General features: G+C 39.5%; 1 protein-coding gene across 4 annotated transcripts; it reads right to left on the reverse strand.

Moving 5' to 3' along the window:
* Window positions 1-254: 254 nt before the first annotated feature.
* KMT5C (lysine methyltransferase 5C) lies at window positions 255-17,423 on the reverse strand. 4 transcript variants are annotated; one of them, XM_081970750.1, is made up of 10 exons: window positions 17,369-17,423; window positions 12,277-12,342; window positions 11,412-11,551; window positions 10,816-10,981; window positions 10,073-10,182; window positions 9,563-9,726; window positions 7,632-7,651; window positions 6,923-7,059; window positions 6,199-6,383; window positions 255-5,491 (listed from the first exon to the last, which is right to left on the reverse strand). In XM_081970750.1, the coding sequence occupies exons 3-10, from the start codon at window positions 11,519-11,521 to the stop codon at window positions 4,638-4,640; spliced, it is 1,746 nt and encodes a 581-aa protein (XP_081826876.1). In that variant the 5' UTR covers window positions 11,522-11,551; window positions 12,277-12,342; window positions 17,369-17,423; the 3' UTR covers window positions 255-4,637. The 4 variants fall into 4 exon arrangements, with proteins under 4 accessions (XP_081826876.1, XP_081826878.1, XP_081826879.1 ...); XM_081970752.1 differs by lacking the exon at window positions 17,369-17,423 and adding an exon at window positions 16,364-17,280; XM_081970753.1 differs by lacking the exon at window positions 12,277-12,342.
* Between the last annotated feature and the right edge of the window lie 4,622 nt (window positions 17,424-22,045).

Here is a 22,045-nt window from a genome sequence, read left to right on the forward strand (position 1 = left end):
ACTAATGCAAGATTTGAGTTTGAGTCCAGGTCCTGTTGAAATTTTTCCATCTAACGAGTCCTGGCCCCTTGACACTGGGATGACAGATTTGTAAAGGTAATAGACCAGCTAGGCTAGATGGTACATACTAATCAATTTTCCCCATGGCCAAATTTCTTGTAACATGTTGCCCATATTACAAGAGAAGCATAAGAATTCATTATCATAATTCATGCAAATCCAGAGCTCGATTTATGTTACTTTGGGGGGGGGGGGGCAGAGTACATATGCCCCTGAAAATATGCTCCATGTAACACCTTTTGGACTCTCCTGCCTTCCGGATGCTGAGGTTCTGGAAGAATCCTCCATTTAAATAAAGTATTGCAAGCACGTTGAGAGATGGGGTAGTACAATGGAGCAAATTCCCCACAATCCTATGAAGCAAGTTTGCAATGACCCCACCATTAAAGGTAGATAGTCAGATTGATGTACTGTGGTTAAAACCTGGAGCAGAAAATGATATACAGGGTTCTACCAAACCACTCCCTGAGGAACTCAGCCAACCAGAGACCTTCCCCAGTGTCCAGGTTGCTTATTTTTCCCAGCTGTGTGAAAATCAAGGTATCTTAACATACCCTCCTGAGCGTAACTTTTATGGAGAAGTGGAATTCAATCTTTCTCTTGAAATGGGGATAGAGTGGCTCCAGGCCAAAAGCATCATTGAAAAATCTTATATAAGATGGAAGAAGCAATGTAATAAACCATGGTATTATCAGGGAAACAAGCAGAGGCTGGACCTGGAGAGGCTGATTTAAAAACTTACCCACACAGGACGGTAGAACAAAAAGAAAACAACAAAACCTGGATCTGCTACCACTCCACCTCATGAGAACACGTATGTTTTTTAAAAAATCTGAAAGCATGAAAGTGGGAAAAGAAATGACAGGACTTAATGGACACTGGACTGAAAGAAGACTGAAGTCAGAGATGGAAGAGTGCCTTGATGCTTCCTTTCCCAAAAGAGGTAGCACAAACCATAAACGCACCAGGAAAGATGGGGGAAAGAGAGGCACAGAAAGATGAAAACTGAGCCCCAGTCCCCGTCTTTCCACAGAGAATGTACAGTATCCTGACTAGCAATATCCACCCTTCCCACCCCTGACCTTTCCCCACACAAAACCCTTGAGCATCTTGCCCTCTTTGTTCCTCTCCCCTCCCCCCATTACAGCCACTATCTAAAGGCTGTGCCACTAGTCTCCAACTATTAACTAACATGGAACATCCATAAGTGGAAAGTAGCAAGCAAGAAAGCAAGTCTGGGCACCCACATTAAGAGGGGCCACAAAATCAGAACAACCATTAAAACCTCTATTTCTTTTTAGTACATATATCTACGCTGTGCACAAACATTGATACACAGATGAAACTGCACATCTTGTAGAAGTAAAATTTAAAACTAATGGGACATCATCTCACCTTTAGTTAAAAACTATTCTCATAGACACTCACGTCTAGGCATTAAAATAGTATCATACATAGTGAATCACACATTCTGTGATGCAACCAACAACAATGTGCAAGAATAATCAATGGAATAATTATTATGAAATATAAAATGATTACTAACATACAGAACTTTGGGGAAAGAAAAATGTGCCTTACGTTCAAATTTTCACAAATAGAAAGCAAGCTTACAGAAAAAGATGTACAATTTCAGCTATGTCTCAATTATTTTAGTGAGCAATGTGATACAAGTAATCCTTGACTTATGACCATTTGTTCAGCAAGCATTCAGTTACAATGAAGCTGAACATAGGGACTTATGACCCATGCCCGAAGTTACAGTCATGGCAGTGCCCTGTCACATAATCAAACTTCAGGTGCTTAGAAGTCTGCTCACACTTACCACCACTGGGGCACTTCAACTCCTTCCATTGCCTATCCCTCCCCCCCCCCCCATCTATTCCCATTTGGCCCTCTGATGCCCTGTGCTCTACTGTCCCAGCTGACCTTCACTTTTTTTTCCTCTCTCTCTACTGCTGACAAGGTATGTCAGGCCTGGTGGTTGTGCTGGGTTGGTCTGAGGCCAGCTTTGCACTGCAAAAAAAAAAGGACAAAGCAGCTTAAAGGGTCCATAGCGCAACAAAACACCCATTTGCACCATACTCGGGGATGTATGAGGCTGGCTTTACGCTATGTAAAAGGGGAAAAAAGCAAACAAAGCAGCTCCTTTCAGCAACTGCTTTGTGATTTCCCCCCTTTTTTATAGCACAAAGCCATCCCTATTTGTCCCCAGGAGCACAGCGCAAAGGAACATTTCGGTATATTTCAGTTCTGGAACGGATTTTGTGACCCCCCCCCCCCATCTTGAAGGCAGTCCCAGTTCTGCCCAATAGCCAGGGTGGGTAAACTTAGTCAGCAAAGGAAGCAAGAAGATGGCAGCAAAGCTCAGCTGGATCAGTAGGGGGGGGGGATCTTGGAGTGCCAGATGACAAGGGCAACTAGAATTGGAACCGCTGCAGCCCAGAGGGCAGAGATTGGGGGGTGGGCGTGGAGAGAGATAGGCATGTTCAGGTCTTAAAGGGACCAATCCTGGAATGCTTAGAGTGGGTCCTTGGCCAATGACTAAGGGTTGCTTAGCGATTAAAATTCTACTTCCAATTATGGTCATAAGTTGAGGATCACATTTATCAAGTTCACTAATGTTTTTTAAACTATCTTTCTTCATACAGGCCTGGGAGAATAAAATGAAGAATGTCCACAGACAGTGGTAATTCTGGACAATCATATGAATCACCTATAGGAAAATATTCAAATTGTTACCAAACAATTTGTTTAAAATTAATTTAAAATTAATTTAATCCCAATTAATTTGTTTAAAAACTGTTGTTTCTACTCTCTCTGTGTGTCCGTATTATTTCTCTAATATTTTTACATGAATATGCATTGTCTGTGGTTATTTTTAAGATTTCCTTCTCAGGACAGGTTGAAGAGCATCCGCTCATTCTACCTTTTCAAAGCTAGTATCTAAAAACTACTTTTAAAATTACAGTGGTTTCCCAGGAATCAGCACCTGTTTTGCAGAGCAATGAAAAAGCCAGATTTGCAATACATTATGTATCTCAGACCAAAAATGCATGCCAGACAAACTAGTTGCTACTCTAAAAGCTCTACAATTCAGATTTTCCAACTTCAGAGATCAAAGAACCTATGCTGGATTCTACCCATAGGAATTTAATAGAACATCTAAGTTTATTGGAATTTATTCTCAAATGTGCACAGCTTAACCACCATCTTAATATGACCTTCAAGTCATCTAGACAAGCTTATCTAACGCTAACTGCACCAAACTACAATACCAAACAAACAAAAAAGGAGGAGTTGGAAAAGGAACATCAGGCTGTCCTAAGACTCTTGGATATGTATCCAAAGTCAACACCACAAAGGATTCCACAAAATTTCAAAACAAAGCAAGCAAAGGAAAAGCTTGACCGCCATGTTTCACCCATTCAATTGCCACCACCTCTCCCCATATACCTTGCACTCAGTTTTCTACCAGAATGTGCCCTATCTGTTCAAAATCCTGTCATAGCAAGATGAATGGGAAAAATATACAGCAAATCCACTTACCATATATGACTTTGAACTGAATTAGGCCACATTAAACTGAGTAGAACTTTTATCCTGCTCATCAGCCTCTCACAGAAGGAAGCCCCTTTATCGCAATGCCCCTGAGCCAAGCAGCTCAACTTTATCAAATATAAAACACCTGAATATCTAAAGTTCATTAAGATTCTAAAAAGGCCCAGCAGACACTTGTTTAAAACTCTGGCTGGGAGAAGAAACAAGTCACACAGATTAACTAATACAAAAGTAGCTTCCAAAACTAGAAAATTAGCTGTCTTGTAACAATAGGCACCCAAACAGTGAGACGGCAAAGGAAGAGGAGCAAGAACATTTAATTTCCTATATAAGCCTGTTTAGCATAGAACAGCCTTCGGGCTAAATGGACTGAACAGTTTAGGCTGCATGCCCAATGTGCACTTCTGGTTGCTGGTTTTCTCACAATAAGTTTTAAAGAGACTTCCCTGATTAGATGCTGGTTTTCTTTTCTCCACAAGTCACTTCACCAATTCTGCCTCACTTTGTAGGGACAATAAATGCCAAAATACCATGTTCATCTGTCAAGAAGTCTATGACTACAGTGCTATAAACCAGAGCATGGAGATATTGAGAGTAGAAAGAGGAAAGGACTCTGTGGGAGAGAAAGTAGAGTTCAAAGAAAAGACCAGGAGGCAATCCAAAGCCTCCATGCAGTCTACTATATGGCTTAGGTTTCAAGACTATACAGTGAAGTTTGGCAAAGTAGTGGAGAATTTTTTTTTAAAGGAATAGTGAGGAAGTGATAAAGGAAGTACTCTGGAAAGACAACTGAAATATCAATTTCAATGGAAAAAAGTAGGAGTTGAACACAAAGTTGCATTTTTAGCACAGGCAGCTTTGTGCCCACCTGGGGACAAAGGGACTTCAGAAGAGATGTTACCAACCCATACAAGGTAATGGGGAGAAGGGCACAACAAAAAGATGGATAATTTCAGGCAAATTCTGGTAGATGGTTATCATGGGTAAATTCAATAATAAGCTAGTCTTGTTTTCAATCACAGAAGATCAGCCAGATCAGAGGACATCTCCTCACAGGAGCTTGTAGCTACCTCGAGGTTGATGGAACCATGGCTCACTACCAGTCGAAGCCGTTTGGGTGGAACAAAAGGAGGAAAGGAAACCATCCGCTTAGGAAGATGCTGCTCCTCCGCTTGTTCCTTCTCCGTCTTGTCTGAAGGGGGTTGCTGCCAGCACTGCCTGCCTCCAAAAGGTGGGCCTTCCAAGCGGACATGAGCATACTGGGAAAGCTTGGGGTCTACCATTGGTAATGACAACTCAGATTGGGGCAAAACCTGAGCTTGGCGCTGGGCCGTGCTCCTTGTTCTGCACAAGAACTGACTGGATGAAAGAGAACCTGAAGAATCAAGGGGGATTTGCTCTCCTGAATGGAGAACCCCAGATCCTGATTCATAGGTTGCTTTAACATCAACATGACTCTCCATATCCCTTGAATCATATTCCTCGGTCCCCTGGCTAAACTCCTGATTGGTGTTTTCCTCCTTAGTGTCACACGCTACTTCCCTATGAAATCTTGCCCAGTCCAAGGGAATTCTCTTCCCAAGATTCACTACCAGGCTGCCCTGGTTGGCCAAGCCAGGGCTTTCAGGGCAATTGTGCATCTGTATAGGAGAGCAGCTTTCCTGGACCTTGGAGTAGCAATTCTTGTTTCCCAAAGACTGCCTGAGGTGCAATACAGATAACACAGGAGAAGGACAACGAAGCAGACACACCAGAGGCTGCTTACGGAGCTTGCATCCACGTGTTCTGCAGGCCAAGCAGTTGTGCAGTGGGATATATAAAGGTTTGAGCATCTTAAGATACCAGCGAGTGGTATATCTGTGTACAGCACCTAAAAAAGGAAAAAGGGTATCAATTATAAGAATATCACTCCACTTTCCAGTTTCTTCTTATTAACCACCACTGCCATATCTTCACTACACAAAAGGCAACTTCCATTTCTCTCTGGATTTTTCAAGGGCTTTAAGATGGAGTAAGAGTATGACTGCTTTAACATCTACCCGCCACCAACATCCACAATCCTATATACCCTTTCTTCAAACATGTAAATATTTGACATTTTAAAACAGATCTTGCATAGATAACCTAACTGTACTTATCAGCAGTCTCACAGAGAAGCTGCACATTTTCCTGAAATCACACAGTAAGTGCAAGATCCCAGAAAACACTAAGGAAGCAGCAACAGGGTAGCTTATCTTTCCCACTTTGGAGCCAAATATCTGAACGTTGCTTACATTTCCCAATACATGAATTAAGTACTACCCAATTAGTTCTACCAAGCTTTAATCTAATACTGTAGCTAGAATAGTTATTGAGTATCCTCTTTAATTAAAAAAAACCAAATTATTATTTTATTTTTGCTACCACAAAAAGAGTTGGGATAACTACTACTGCTACGGAACAAACCCTGAGGCTGACAGGAATGTAACAGAGTCCTCATTATAAAGGACATTATGTTTACGTTACAGGTGATAAGCAAACCCTATTGCCCTGCACAGCACTATGATGCACAAAATCCATTCCAGTTAAGTATCTTACCATGTAATTTTGATTTCCTGCGCCGGGCTTTGTGTCCCACTTTCACATTACGTTGAGCAAGTTTGCAAGACTGATTTTTCCACCTCTGCAGACGGCCGTCTGTCTCTCTCAGTAGGTATTTCTCACTGACTGAGGTAGCTAGCAATGGGGTCTGATTCAGGAGGCGAAAAGCTCCTTCTCCCTTTCTAAGGAAAAATTGAGAAAGAGAGACAGTATCAGGAACAGCCCAGCATTAATCAAAAAGATCAGTGCTTACTCAGAATATCTGTACATCCTTTTCTATCCTTCAAGAAAATAAATTCCAAGACACTTGCCAAATGCATGAAAAATTAAGACATGATAAACCTAACACTAAGGATGAAGAGATTTCCCACTGATGAACTCTGTGTCAGAACAGTTATAAGTTCCTCTACCTAGACTTTAGATGCTACCATCGATCTTTCCAGGGCTCTTGTGATAACAGAAGAAAAATACTGCCCCTCCTCTTTCAAAATCCTACACTCACTAGCAACCATCCCTTGAGGACTAAGGCTTGTTAACACCTGGGAATTAAGGAGTCTGCACGTCTTGCCAGGAATGATTGCCGAAAGCACTGGAAGATGGAGGCAAGAATTAATGGAGATTATCATTTGGTTTCCCTTCTTGCAACTGCTTCTGAGAAACTCAAAAATCCAACTCCCAACCAGCTCCCAATATTTGAGATTCTGTTCCCTTCCATTTTCACCTTTCACAAGTGTGGCATTCGCATAACTCATTGTTCTCCCCAAAGAAGCCGTCACCATAGAAGCATGTGATCTCATCATCTGGCTCAATGTCCCGCAGCACCTTGACACAAGCAGTGTTCCCATCCATTGGGACAAACTACAGCACAAACAATGGGTTGGGATAGAAAAAGCAGTAAAAAAAAAGGATAATCGGAAAGAAAAGGAAAGAAGCAGATTCAAGAAGCTCACAGGAGAAACGGAGAACACACAGTCTCCTCTTCCCCTTCAGAAAATTCAAATCAACTCTTTCTCAAAGCTATTTGTTTAGACTTCTTATGCCTTTGTAGCACAATTTTGCAAAACAGGATATCAAAGGGAATTTGGTTTCTTCTGATCCTAAACAATGGAGAACTATAGCATACTTCCAGCTTTCAAAATGGGAAAAAAGTCTTGTACCCCCAGTAAAGAATAGAAGATTAATGAGGTAGAGCTTCTAGGGTTACAAGGAGATACTTTTCTACCTCAGACGATCACAATTCCTTTTAAGTGTTTTCCAGACACTACTACAATATGTTGTGCCCCTGGTTTATTTCAATCTCTCCCCAAATATATTCCCTCTCATTCCTATTCACTGTAGTCAGTAATATGTTTAGGTCTCATCCCAAGCTCAGAGTCTTGTATTCTAATGAACAGCATCCCTTGCCCCAACAATACGTCAACACAGCTTACCTTACAGTTTGGTCTGCAGTCTGTGGGCAGGAATTACATTTTGCAGGGAACAATAAGAAGAAAAAGGAAGATTTTAAAAAAGAGCTAATTGTAACAATTCCTTTTTAGCAGAAGCTGCAGCAGAGAAAATTTGCTCATCTTTTAAACAGTACATTTTGCTTTATTTGGAAGCATTTACAAATCTGAATCAATTGAGTAGGTGACATATAAATTATGGAAACCCCAGTCAAAGAAAAGTACTGTATTTGGCTTAAATCCTCAATTTCCATGTTATGAGCTCAAAGCAGTATACTTGTCATTTGTATAAATATAGTATAACAAACCTCTCTCACTCAATAAAGTGCAAAACAATTGTGCCTTATGTCTTACACCCTTAATGAAAATGTTAAAATACAGAAAGGAAATAAGTTTTTCTATGAGTTCTGTGGCTGAATTAGGAGAAGCATTAAAGAAAGTTCAATTTATTATTGCCTTTTGCAGAAAGACTATTGCCTCACAAATAGCTGGTAAATAAACATCTCCCATTTTAGCTATCTAGAAATGTGAAAAATGAATAAATAATAAATACATAAATTTAGAACAACTTATTCTTAATGCCTTCTTTATATGAATGACACAAGTTTAAGATTAAATGTTTATGAAATTTGGTTCCAGATTCAAAAAAATTTAACAGCCCAACATAAAACATACAATCCCAACTAGATGTTCAAATGCATTTAGGATAAGAAGTTCCTTAGACAGTGCAAACTAATTTTTAATCTACAGGCCACCTATATTGATAGTTAGAATCTTCATATCCCCCAGTTACTAAAGTAATCATAATTCTTGGCAAATGCTTAATTTAGAAAATAACAGATGAGATAACTTGCACAGGTGCACATACAGAGTGACATGATTAGACCACTGCCTATAAAAAACCTGCTTCTGTCCGGTCATTAACTGGGCAAATAAGTAGGGAGAATTGTATTTCTTTAGAACAAATTGACATTCTTTTAAGCTTCAGTGCTTTTAAATTTTAGTAATTCTACCAAAGAAACAACTCGCTACAATGACAATTCCTTTTTTCTTGCCCTTTTACTAAAATATAAAAATATCTCAAAAGAAACCATGTTAGTAGGAATAATTCACCTACATGTTATCCAAAAACAATGACTGTTATAATGAATAATAAAAGATGCCTGAGCATTATTACCTAGTCAATCATATTAACTAGGAAAATATATTCATTTTTGTAAGAAAAAACTGAAACAGTATCTAGACATCATGATTCAGATTTTAAAACATTCTGTCAATGAAAAACAATGCAAGTTTTGGCAACCCAATAACTTGTTAAGTACAGAGTCCTGTCTGTCTGTATTCGTGTCAGAAGTAGCTACAAAGCTAGCTGAAATGAGATTATTAATTCTTAATACTATAATTAGGACCATGCAGCAGTTCAGATTTGAAGTGGGACAAGTGATTTGAAGATCTGGAGACACTCACACAGCTCCAGTGGCAATTCTGTAAAGAAGTTGTATCTTTCCCTTGTTTCAAAGTAGCCCAAGAAAAGCCACACTGGGTTTAAGGAAATGTCAACAGGTCTAATGAGCACTCCCACCTGAGCTCTGAATAATATACTCTCAACTGAATCCTGATTGCTATATTGCCCCATTAATAACAACTGCTTGTTCACTACATAGCAGTCTTCACCCCTGTTTGGTTCTGATATATCCCTATTGATATCTACATAAAATTAAATTTCCCAAATACTTGGCTACAATATTATTTACTACTACTCTCTGATCCGGGATAAATAATTATCTTACTGTTCCTCATCCGTTGGTCTAAGTTACAAGACCGGTCATATGAGACTTACAGTTATCATTTTCATAGCAATTTAAACATTTTGATGCAACTACCTCTCTAGCTTGCACCTGAAGGCTTCCACCTACCATGATTAATGAAGGCTGCAGGCCCTAGCCAAAGCTGGGCACACTGTTTCCGGGTGGAGTACATGATGCTGAAGTCATTTTCACCTGCTCGGAGGAGGCTCTCATCGGGTTCTGTCAGTTCTGCAATGTAGCCTTCTAAAAGCTCCAGTTTATCATTCTTTCTCCTTATGGGAGAGGGAAAAAAAATAACCTTACCTATCCAGAGGATAATGCTGCTGTAATCTTAAGTAAAACGTGCAAGAGCAAATGCATGGCTACTTTATTATCCACTTCTTTGCATTCTAATTGGAAAGAAAGATTTTCTAATAGATATGCCCTGTTATGAAATACACTCATTAGAAAAATCACTCCTTGCCCCTCCCTTTATTTTCCTCTCAATGTTGTTTTCTACATTTTTGGGGTTTTATGCATCATAGTTCTATTTCTATTTATTTCTCTCTTTTTTAGTATAATCCAGCATGCAAGTTAATAATTTTGCCAAATGGGGAAGCAATAGCAGTATGAACTTACCATGATTTTGTAGACACTATCCGGGCCCCATTTATTTCTAAGGAATATCGACTACAGCGCCTGATGGCAAAACCGCTCTCAGGAAGGAAAATGCGAAGGTAGCGAAAAATCTGAGATGGGTATTGGGGGCAGGGGGGGAGGGAGAGATAGAAGAAAATTAGATATGTTTTCTGCCTTGAGTTGTTTATAAAAAATAATAAAGGTGTGATTATAAATAAATAAAATAAAATATTTGCAAGGGAGTTGCAAAGAATAAATGGAGAGAGAGAACTTAGAGACAATGCTTCTTCCTTTCTATGAATATGTTTACCCTCTTCCCAGAGATAAAATTTATCTCGCTATAGTTTGTAAACAATTTTCTTTCTATAAAGCTGACATTCCCATCAGTTGGAAATGTTTAAAAATTTCAAACCAAAAATGATTAAAAAGAAGAAAATGATACTTCTCGGACTTTTCATCCACAGCCAGTCTCTGTGGACCTTCAGAGCCAGCTTATGTTACAAGTACATGCCCCATAATTCTTTAATAATAAATAACACGTTATGGAACAGCTTTTCCAAACCTGATTGTTTGGAATGATGTTAAATTAAACTCCCACTACTCTAACTGCCCTGCTGACTAGGAAGAGCCATAATGTAATAATCCAAAAGGAACATGATTGGGATGAAAAAGTGTATATAAATAACTTTTTCAGACTTCAACATGCTTTCCAGCCATTAAACAGGCAAAAACCAGGATTGTACATGAGTCTTGAGGGCAGCTTCCTGCTGATGGCTCCGGTTTGCAAAATACTGGCAGGCCCAGCCACCCTGCACCAAGGCTTGATATGCTGCTTCTAGGTCCTTGCGCTTCCGGAAAGCTTCTACTGCCTCCCGTAAATGGTGCTTCCTCCTGATGGCTGGAAGTGGGCTATAAAAATGAAAGAGGAAGAATTTCTTTTGTAATATTTTTCTCCCCTGATTTCAGGTAGTCTTTGACTTACGACCATTAGTTCAGTAACCATTCAAAATTACAATGGTGCTGAATGGACAAGTCATGGTTGTTGCAGCACCCCTGCAATCATGTCTTCAACATTCAGGTGCCTGGCAGCTTACTTGCACTAACAATCACAGAAGTGCTGCAACTCTCTCCACCCGCTTATCTTTCCCATCTCAGCTGTGCACCAGTGCTTGCAAATCTGCTGTAGCATAGGAGGCCTCTGCCAGATTCAGAGCCCACCAACCATCAAAAATCTGGTCCCAACTGTAAGTCGAATTCTATCTGCACTCTCAATCCTCACCATTTAATATTCAAATATATAAAAATCTTATCTATTTACAATCTTAATTTTCAGACTTACCTTACATTCATTTTATGAGTCTTAAATCCAAGATAGGAGTCAAGAATTAGCGTTGTGGCAAGATCATCATTCTCACATAGTTCTTTTGCAGTTAACCTAGTAGAGCCCATCTTCTTTCTAGAACCATGCTGTTCTCAACTCTGCTAGCCACAAGAGAGAAGCGAAAGAGACAATTAAAGCCAAATACACAGAAGTTGGGAATCTGAATCAAAACTCCAATAAAAGCGGGACTAGCAAATATTAAAATAAGCAGAAGTATTCCCTACAATCTCTACCATAATTTTACCTTGCTATTTGCATGTACACTGAGGTTTCCTTTTTTAAAGAAAGTCAACCTTTATTAGAATGGTTCTAAAACTAATTTTAAAACTGCTGGTAAAAAATAACATTTTGCACATTTGGTCATGTGTGCACTATGTTGATGTTTCCATTGTGTACTACAATTTTCATAATTAAATTTTAAGCCAAAAAACACAGTTTTTATACCTGGGGGTATACAAACTGAATTGATGAACAGAAATTATTTCATTATGTTTTATATTTGATGTAACTTTTTAATATTGTGACAAATCATCTAGTACCACTTTATTAAGCCTGAAGCTCATATAACTTTCATTTGATCTGATCAACAAAGCAAAATTCTCCATGGTCAGGAGGAGGGGGAACAAGCACTGAAAAAAATATTTGTTAGAAAAATGTTTTTAAAACATACTACGTAACTCAAAACATGAAATACAAATATTTTTATGGAAGAATCTCGACTCTAAAACCTTCCTCAAATCGGTGCCCTCCATAGCAAGAGTTAAAATCCATCTATGGGGAATATTTGTGATAGATACCCAGCAGGGGGCAGCATCTGACTAACCTTTATGAGGCTCACAAGGCAAACAGGATTGGACCTGGTTAGTCCTGGATAGAACACCAGCAATCCCTGAGATGTAAAGTAGATTGGAATGTCAAAGCAACATTGTAAAAGAAATGACAAACCACTTGCATCACCAAAAGATGAATTTGACCAGAGAGACATTTTAAAATACAAAGACATTCAACATGTATTTCTTGAATTCTTTCCTCCTTCTAGCTCTTGAAAATACTGGAACTAGAAGTATTCCAAACCTGTTGATGACTACTCTCCTCTTTGTTGATGCATTTTTCACTTCTCTCTCAAAATAGTTGTGACACAGACTTATAAGACAACAACAGGATCAAGACTTAATACTCTTTATTAATATTATCATTAGCAGTATATATTGTGCTATAAACTGCATAATACAATTCATGAATGAATCATTATAAATTGTACATTAAAGCAAAATATGTCTGAAAATAAAACATTCTAGAAATTTTAGGATTTTACCCTACATCATATATGTTTCTATGAGAAGGAGCAGAAAAATAAATATGTAATTGTTTTTTTTTCCAGGATGTCAAAATGCCCAGACTTTAAATTTCTAATTTGGTCCCAATCTGTTAAAAAACTATATATCCACTATTACAGAACTTTAAAGCTTCCAAAACTTTTTATACCTACTCAAAAGACCCACTTTATCAACCCTTACAAATGATATTTCTACATAGTTCACTGCGTTAACAGTTAATATTTAATGTACAGAAACTATAAAATGATACCCCAATCCCATTCCCAAAATCTCTAAATTATGTCTCTAGATTCATATAAAAACGTCAGGATTCCTCTTGTCTTCTGATAGCAGTTGGCAGTATGCATTTATTCATCTATTTATCCACTCACTCAGGCATATGCACTGCTTTAGTCAGAAACTCTTTAAGCTTACATTTCCAATGAAATGTATAAATGAAAGTGTTACAGCACAGGGGTCAAACTCGCTGCATCACGTTGCCATGTGACATTTCACAACTTTTTCCCCATTCACGGAGCTGGGGTGGGCATGGCCTGAGCATGACACATCCAGCCTGTGGGCTGCCACTTTTACACCTGTGTTAGTGTCCTGGGTTGGTAGTAGTACACCATCACCTCTTTCAAGGCAGACAGAACCACCCCTTTTCTCAAGGGTGTAGTCATTACTCCTCTAATCCAGTTTCTGTCACCTCCTTAGTTGGTGACAGAACCAACCAGAAAAGCAGGGATCCAATCAACAAGTGGCAAAGCTAATGTCACAAGCATCCTATCTCAGAACTAACAGAACCAAACACATCCCAGATAATTTTGCAGGACCCCTATTTTTTGTAATAGACTTGCCCATTTGGCTTCTAACTGAATCAATTTATATTCCAGACACCCTGCAAACTCCTTCACTCTTTAGTTTGTATTTCTGCTATTGTTCTTATTATGAAAGCAGTACCTTCTGGTTTAGCAAGAGAACATCAATTGTTGAGTTAGGAGCACCATGGTACTGTGAAAACTATACTGGGATATCAAGTCAACATTCTTGTCAAGCCTTTGTTTCTAATTTACCAGCTCCCTGAGCTGTTGTGTAGTACCAACGAGTCTTACTGGTTTACAGCAAGATATATTGTAAATGCAAATTAGTTATTAATTTGTGTTTTTTTTAAAGTAATATAGAAGTGAGTTGCTACTGCCTTCTTTCTTTTGCAACTTCTCAAACTAGTCTATAGCTATGATTTCCATTCAAATACTAACCAATCCCAACTATACTTACGGTATCTTCCAAAGTCAGCAGTTGTTGCCTCCTACTTAGCCATATGGCTAAGGCCAAAGTAATCATTTGAAGTGAGAGAATAGCTATACTCATCTGAAATGAATACCTAATGTTAACTGAACCACAATTTATTCAGCCTAGTTCTCTGATTTAATGATACACTGAACCACAAACAGGATATTTTAACCTAGGGCATTGGGTAGATCCAATGTATGTGATTAGTTCATTATTTAATTACCCTATATGAAACAGTAAAAGAATATTGTGACACAGAAGAGATTAAAAAAAAATCCTATAATTCAATGTCAGGAATGCCAGAAAAAATAGTCTTAAAAGTTATCCAGATTTACACTGTTCCATACCTTACACTGAAATTGATTGAAATTCATTAACTCATATGCATTTTTTTATTTGTACAGATGTGCAATATACCGTAAATCCACAGCACTAAACTGAATAGAGCAGATTTTCCTCTTTCTACACCACTGTGACTATTTCAAGGTAGAGTTGTTGAAACCATTATACTTCTTCATCACATAAGAGCACTAAGCATTTCTTCAAAGTATTCTTCAAAAGAGATAGAGTGTTAATTAAAAATTGCTATAATTTATTTGTAAGGAGCTCAAGTCTATTTACATGCAAGTTCCTGTTTCATAATCTGGGCCAGAGAATTTCCTGACTTTAGTTTTCTGAACTATAGCAGGCTGCAGTTTCTTAGTTTTTTTCTCCAAATTCCCAGCAATGTCAGAGGAAAATAGCAGTTAGTCCTCAAGACGGTAGAATTATTGGGAATGGTTATACGAGCATTATATAATTTAAATAAATTTTAAATTATATAGATTTTTATGAGTAAGTAAAAAGCAATATTTCCTAACCTGGCACTGGACTAAAATTTGTAGAATAAGTATGACAAACTATAACCCAGAGATTCCTCTGACTGCTACTGCTGAACATTTGTGGGAATATTTGTTACCATGAGATACAAAACTTGAAATTGCATGTCCTACAGTAAGATTAACATAGTTTTAAAAAACAAAGAAAAATAAATCCACACAATTTGCATCATTGTTTTGTTCATCATGTTCTAGGACCTCCTCAAAAGGTTAATGGAGCTCTGTAACACGTTGCCCAATCCACATCAGGAAGTGCAACTATGCCACCCCATTGCACATCAGGAAGGCACCAGGTTGGGCAAAAGAACATAGAGTCAAGACAACAGCATGTTTGTTATTTCCCAATATATAATTCTGTAAGTCTATTTTTCAAAATTGTTTCAAATTAAAATCCTCTGCTTGTGTATCATACTGCCATCAATCTAACGAGGGTGTATTGGGTGAACTATATTTGGTTTCATTCGTACATCACACTAAACAGCAAATAAGGAAACCACATTATGGCTGTTTGCACTGTATGAACAAAATTACTGAGATATCTTCCTTAATAGTACGTTCACATTATTAGTTTTGTTTATGACATAAGCAAGATGCACTACCACATTTATTGGATGAAATAATGTATGCACTGTACGTACTGTTAAGAAAGATATCTCAATATTCCAGGCCGTTATGAAGGGGAAAACATTATTTTATATATCTGAGTCCTTTTCAGGAGTAGACCTCAAATACAGTGATAACTGCATACATATCAAAGAGTTCTAGTAAAAAGAATTGCAGGTAAACAAGAAAGTGCCAATAAAAGAAAATTATTTGTAGCTGAATGTTGAACTCTGGGGTCCTAACTGTCCTAACCACTGAAAGATATTAACATCTACCACATGACACATATTGAAGAATCAGCACACATCATTTGTTTTTGATACACAATCATAATTTTAGAAGTCTCAAAAAATGCTTTAAAACCTATCTCAAATAGCAACTTTATCTATAGCAGCAGTTTGTGAAACAGTACAGGAAGTCTTCAATTTACAACTGTGACTGTGACTGTTTAAAGTTACAATGGCACTGAAAATAATTTCTTATGACCATTTTCACAAACACGACCATTGCAGCATCCCCATGGTCACATGACCAAAATTCAGATGCTTGGCGGCGAGTTCATATTTGCAAATGGGTGCAGTGTCCCAGGGTTATGTGTGACCTTCTGACAAGCAAAGTTGATGTGGAAACCAGATTCACTTAACCATCATGTTACTAACTTAACTGCAAGGATTCACTTAATAACCATGGCAAGAAAGGCTGTAAAATGGGGGAATTGTCTCACTTAGCAACAGAAATTTTGGACTCAATTGTGATCATTAAATAAAGGACTTCCTGTATGTAGAACAATGGGCAAGAGCTTCAAAACTGCTATTACACTGGATTCAGGCCTCGAATTCAACAGTTGTGGATAGGAAATTTCTGGACCAACTGTATAAAGAGAAGATATTTTAACACAGAACAATTAGAACAACAAGTGAAAAGATGAATGAAAGGTAATTGATGCCACAGACCATGTGACAGATTTGAAAAAAAAATTGATCGGCTATCGTTTTGAGTTATTTGTAAAAAAATAAATAATAAAGGTGGGATACAAATGAATAAATAAAAACTACACCTAATCAGACTTTCCCAGCCTAGTATCCCATCAATGTCTTGGACTAAAAACTATTTTAAACCTATTGAGAATGCTGCCTAAAAATTAAGGGAAGGTCAGTATACCTGGAAGACAGTTAGGCAGAGTTCAGTTTAAAGAGCTGTTGTTTCTTTTTTTGCAGAAAGCCAATTACAGAGCAGAAAGGGAAAGTTGGTGGGGCAGGGGAGAAATGCTCCTTACCTGAACCCTAAAACTAAGCCTTTCATTTGAAGGACAGGGAGTGGTTTTGAGAGAGAGTATGAGGAAACGGTTGTTTGTTTGTTTGTTTTTAATTCATAGAGGCTGTTTAGGATGAAACAGGAGAGGAGGAGAAAGGGGCTCTGACCCTGAGAGGAAAAGCCCATTTGGGGGCTTTGTTACCTCAGGATCTGGAAACGAAATGCGGGCGGGGAGGGAGGGCGGCACTCTCTTGGCACCTTCCCCACAGGCAGAGACTGACTGACTTGACAGGCAAAAAGTCGCTTCTGCCCCAGCCTCGCACAACCCAAGGGAGATTGGCATCCCCGCCACCCCCTCCCCACCCTTCCCCTCGCGGGCTCCCACGCGCACCGCGCCTTGGTGTAACCACCCGCGCGCGAGACAGCAGCGCTCTTCTCCACCTCCTCCCTCCCTCCTCACGCGCGGCCGTCCCCGAAGGACTTTCCCCCCTACCGCAACCTTTCCCCCCCCCTTTCGCTTTCCCTCCTCCTCCTTCTCCTCCCTGTTCCCTTTCTTCCTTTCTCTTACACGCAGAACCGCACGAGCGCTCCGTTTCTTATTCTCCGCTGTTGCTTCGCCCGCCTCACAACGCGCGCGCGCGCGACGAGCCCCCACCCCCACCACCTTCCCCCCACCCCCATCCCCGTGCGATTCGCTCTGCCGCAAGCCTGTCAATTTCCCGGCCCTGTAGTCACGGGGTGCCGTTGGCCACGCTCCGCCGTCAATCACAGGCGGCCACACCCTCTTCCCGTTGTGTGTCTATTGTGTCTCCCTGAAGCAAAAGACGGCCTCCCGGACTTCCCACCCGCATGCTCGGGGATGATTGGTGTAGAGAGACTTCCTTTGGAAAGAGTGTCTCGGTCTGTTATTCGATAGGGCAGATGCGTGTTGCTGCTGATTCCTGCCGCTGCTTAACATAAGGGAAGGGGTGTGGTTGCATCTTATTCGACGAGGCTGTTGTCCATTAATTTAGAACCCGCCTTCCGAAGTCGAATGAGGACGCGGCCCCCAGCCTATGCGTCCGATTGGGCAAATATGCTGCCTATCAAATTGCTTTACGCCGTTCTTTCTCCTGTTGCGCCTTATTCGGAACAGCATCCTGCCTAAGCATGCTTATTGTGCATATTAGGCTAGAGCAATGTTTCCCTATTGGATAATTGAATGTCAAATAAATGTAACCAACGTCTCTTACAAAGACTGCACAGCCCTCCCCCGTGCTTATCTTCATTGGTCAAACGCAATGCTTATCAAGGAGTAAGATACGCCCCCCAGAGTTCATTGGGTAGTTCAATGAACATGGACAAATCATCCTCTTTCTTCAGTTCCTGTGGGCGTTCCCCCACTCTTGTTGATCAAAGAGACGCGTTCTCCTAAGCCTGACATAGTAATAGTTTTGAAGGTGGGAGATCCACCGACCGAGACTCCCTGCCCTTTCTGTAGATCCCGTCATTTGAAATCTCCCGCCATACTGCCGCCATTCTCTATTGGTTCGACAGATCTATCCAAGTGCCTTACTATTAAGCAACTTTACTGGTCAACCCAGCTGTCTGTCACTGAGCATCCATACGATTTGTTTCGGCTTACAAAGCCACGCCTGTTATGAAGAGGAAGCCACTAAAACAGAAAGCTTAGATTTGTCCATTAGATTACTTCAAACTTTTTTGAAGTACTGAAAGTGGGCGGAAGTCTCACCCTTTCCAACCGTAACCTTTTCGAAATCCAGTTTTAATTCAATCTAAAATATACTCATTTCACTGGTATAAGTTTAGGGGGAGATATTTAATTAAGGTCCTGCCTAAATAGTAATCAATCAATCTTGCAGAAAAGTTACGGTAAATGATGGCGGATAGAAGACCACCAGGAACTTACTTGCTAGAATTGGGAGAAGAAAAGAGAAGAAAATAAACCACCCACGTACTGTTTGCAAGAAAACTACATAGACTTGCAATGATGTCGCTACAATATAAGTCGTTTGGTTTGGAACAGCGTTTATCTGATAGGTATAGTAATTGGTGGGACGTGGTGGCTCAGTGGCTGTGACATGAGCTTAACTTGTCCCAGCTTCTGCCAACCTAGAAGTTCAAAAGCAGGTAAAAAATGCAAATAGAAAAACAGGAATCACCTTTTTATAAGGTTTCCTGCCTTAGCAAGGGGACTATAAGACTTTCAAGGTTCCTTCCACTTCTGTTATTCTAAACTAGGGGTGTCAAGTTGGATCGCGTCTTAGGCCACATCAAGTTTGTTTGCCCTGGGGGGGGGGGACATGTGGGGCATGGCCTGATTGTAGCAGCCTGCTGGAGCCAAGGCAGCAGGGAGGCGATCCTTTGCTGTCTCCGGGACAGTTCTGTGGCCCATTGCGAACTGTATCTGGCTCAGAGGCTGTGTGACACATCTGTTCTAAATTGCCATATTTCACCATATTTACAAATGATTCAAATGATATAAAATACGATTTACCCAATCTGTAGGCAGCTCAAAAATAGATCAAACATGTTAAAAACAAAATATCCAGATGCAGAAGGACTTAGAACAAGTTAGAACAACAGGCAAAAAGTGCCAGGATGAATTTCAATAAGAATGTCAATAAGAACAAATGTGAAGTTCTTCATTTGGTAACTAAAATAAATTAAAGACGCGAGGATAGGAGGAAGAAGACTATGAGATACGAGCACTTGGGAAATGGATCTGGGTGTATCAGCATAAGCCAGGGGTGTCCAAACTTGGGAACTTTAAGACTTGTGGACTTCAACTCCCAGAATTCCCACGCCAGCTGGCTGGGGAATTCTGGGAGTTGAAGTCCACAAGTCTTAAAGTTCCCAAGTTTGGACACCCCTGGCATAAGCCATAGCTGCAAAAAAAAAAAAAAAAAGGAAGGAAGGAAGGAAGGAAAATACAGTCCACAACTACCAATTTATGTCAAATTAAAGAGGCATTTATTTAATCATTGTTAAAGCTACCTATCTTAAGAAGAGACTTTGGGCAATGAAAAACAACAAATAAAATAACAATAATTATAACAAAAATTAAATAGAAAAATTAAAATTCATAATAGCCAATAGCTCAGTCCATAATGCCAATAGGGCCAGGAGATGGATGCTTTCATACATTCGGCCCCCAATTCTAGACACTCTTCTCATATATAATTAAAATATTGGATCCAATTGTGGTGACCCTATCTTAGGAAGGACATTGGCCAACAATTAGGGGTTGAACTCAAAGACCTTGAAGGTTCCTTCCAACCTTATGATTCTGTAATAATTCTAGGAGCCTGGAGCCTGTTCAGTAAACAAGATGATAAGCAGCCTTATCATCCACTTAGCATGGAGAAGCAGAAACTGTGGGAAGAGGTGACAGCTGCCTTCAAGCATCTTAAAAAGTGTCAGGTTGAATGTGAGGCAGCAGGGTCTTGAGGTGGGGGACGGAAACATTTTTAAAAATGGAGATGACAGCCATGGTCCCTGTGAAGCAAAATTCTTCATAGTTGTTGCAGGTCAAGAAACAATGGACTTAGATCAATATTTCTCACACAGCAACTTCAAAATGTATGGCCTTCAGATCCCAGAAATCCCCAAGCTGGGTGGGGAATTCTGGGAACTGAAGTCTATCTATAAAATATAAAATGTTTATTTATCAAATCTATTAGTCGCCCATCTTACCTCAGGGTAACTCTGAGCACCTTACAATCATACTATCTTTAAATTTGTTGAGGTTAAGAAACACCGAGTTGAATGATAGTACAAAAAGAAATTTTAAATGGAATGTCAGAAAAATAATGCTAGCTTTAAAGAGCCATTCTACAGTGGAACAGGAAGTCTTGGGAGTGTTAGGGTTTCTTTTGCTGGGGGTGTTTAAACCCAATGGGGATTCAACCTTGGCAACTTTGAGACCTGTGGACAAGGCTGGCTGGGGAATTCTGGAAGTTTTAAGTCCACAGGTCTCAAAAGTTGCCAAGATTGGACACCTCTGTTTAAACAAAGATTGGATGGTTATCTTTGGAAATGCTGTAGCAGTAGATTCCTGTAAGTGGGTAGGGAGCAAAACTACATGATCTCTTTATATATGTACATATATAATCTTTATGCATATACATATTAAATCTCCCTCCACATATCTCATGAAACATAGAATCCTATTCTATGCCAACTAGGTGGGGACTGTAGGAAGTTAAAACCTACCCCACCCCTAGAAAAATAAAATATCCTGGGAAATATTGAAAAGGCAGAATACTATATTTCCCTGTACAAGGAATGGACAAACATATTTTTAGGCAGGAAGCTACAGGGAGCTATTCTGTCTTTAAAATGTTTCTCCCTTTTCACATCCAGGGAAATATTCTGCCTTTTCAATATTTCCTAGGATATTTCATTTTTCTGGGAGAGGGCTGGGTGATAACTTCCTATAGGTTTAAACATTGTAAAAGAAAGTGGTGAAAGTTTGACACAGATTCAGGGATTGACAGACCTATCAAATAACAAAACACAAAACATTTCCCCCTTTGAATGTATGCAATAATGAGAAATGTGCTTAGGAATTCTGTTCACACCTTCCTCTTCTCCACAATATACTGTTTTTATTTTATTTTAAATATATAAACAAATGATTTTGTTTGTTTACACCCACAAGCTTCCCATCTGTTTGTGGAATATTTTTGGAATGCCAGTCAAAACCCTGCAGTTGAAAGACAAGTTTCTGATTGCCTGTCATTCAGATGTAGTGCCTCTTTTCTTTGACAAGTACGGGTTTTTTTCTACACAAAGCTGGTGAAACCAATTTACCTCAGAGTTATACCTCACCTCAATCCCAGCTCTCTTTATGATGTCCGCCAAATGGACTTTTTCCCTCTGAAAAATTTCCTATAGACTTAAGCAGCACCGCAGATATTTGGGAGTAAGGAAAGTGCAATGATATACTGCTGTCAGTTTTACTGTAGGCTGAGACCTGTTTTATGATAAAGGGAGGAGATTTGACAAAAGAATTTGTTTTTGTTCCTGAGGGGTAATGAAATGGATGATGTTGCTGGAATGACTGGAATGAGAGAAGCCACTGGAGTTCCCTGGCCTTCTAGCTTAGAACAAAAGGCAATTATTTGCCTGTGTTTGAAGTGTGTGTATGAGAGAGAAAGAAACACAATCTCCAGATGTGCTTACAACTCTACAATTGCTTTCATTCCTAGCAAGTTTAGGCGCCACCCAATTCCCAACTAAC

This window comes from Natrix helvetica, assembly GCF_964273705.1.
Source record: "Natrix helvetica genome assembly, chromosome: Z".
In the NCBI taxonomy this organism is placed as follows: domain Eukaryota; kingdom Metazoa; phylum Chordata; class Lepidosauria; order Squamata; family Natricidae; genus Natrix; species Natrix helvetica.

Coding starts and splice junctions, on each gene's coding strand:
- KMT5C (XM_081970753.1), bottom strand. CDS start 11,521: ATGGGCTCTACTAGGTTAACTGCAAAAGAACTATGTGAGAATGATGAT. Junction 10,982..11,411: donor ACTCATAAAATGAATGTAAG/GTAAGTCTGAAA, acceptor TCATTTTTATAG/CCCACTTCCAGCCATCAGGA. Junction 10,183..10,815: donor AAGCTGCCCTCAAGACTCAT/GTACAATCCTGG, acceptor TACCCATCTCAG/ATTTTTCGCTACCTTCGCAT.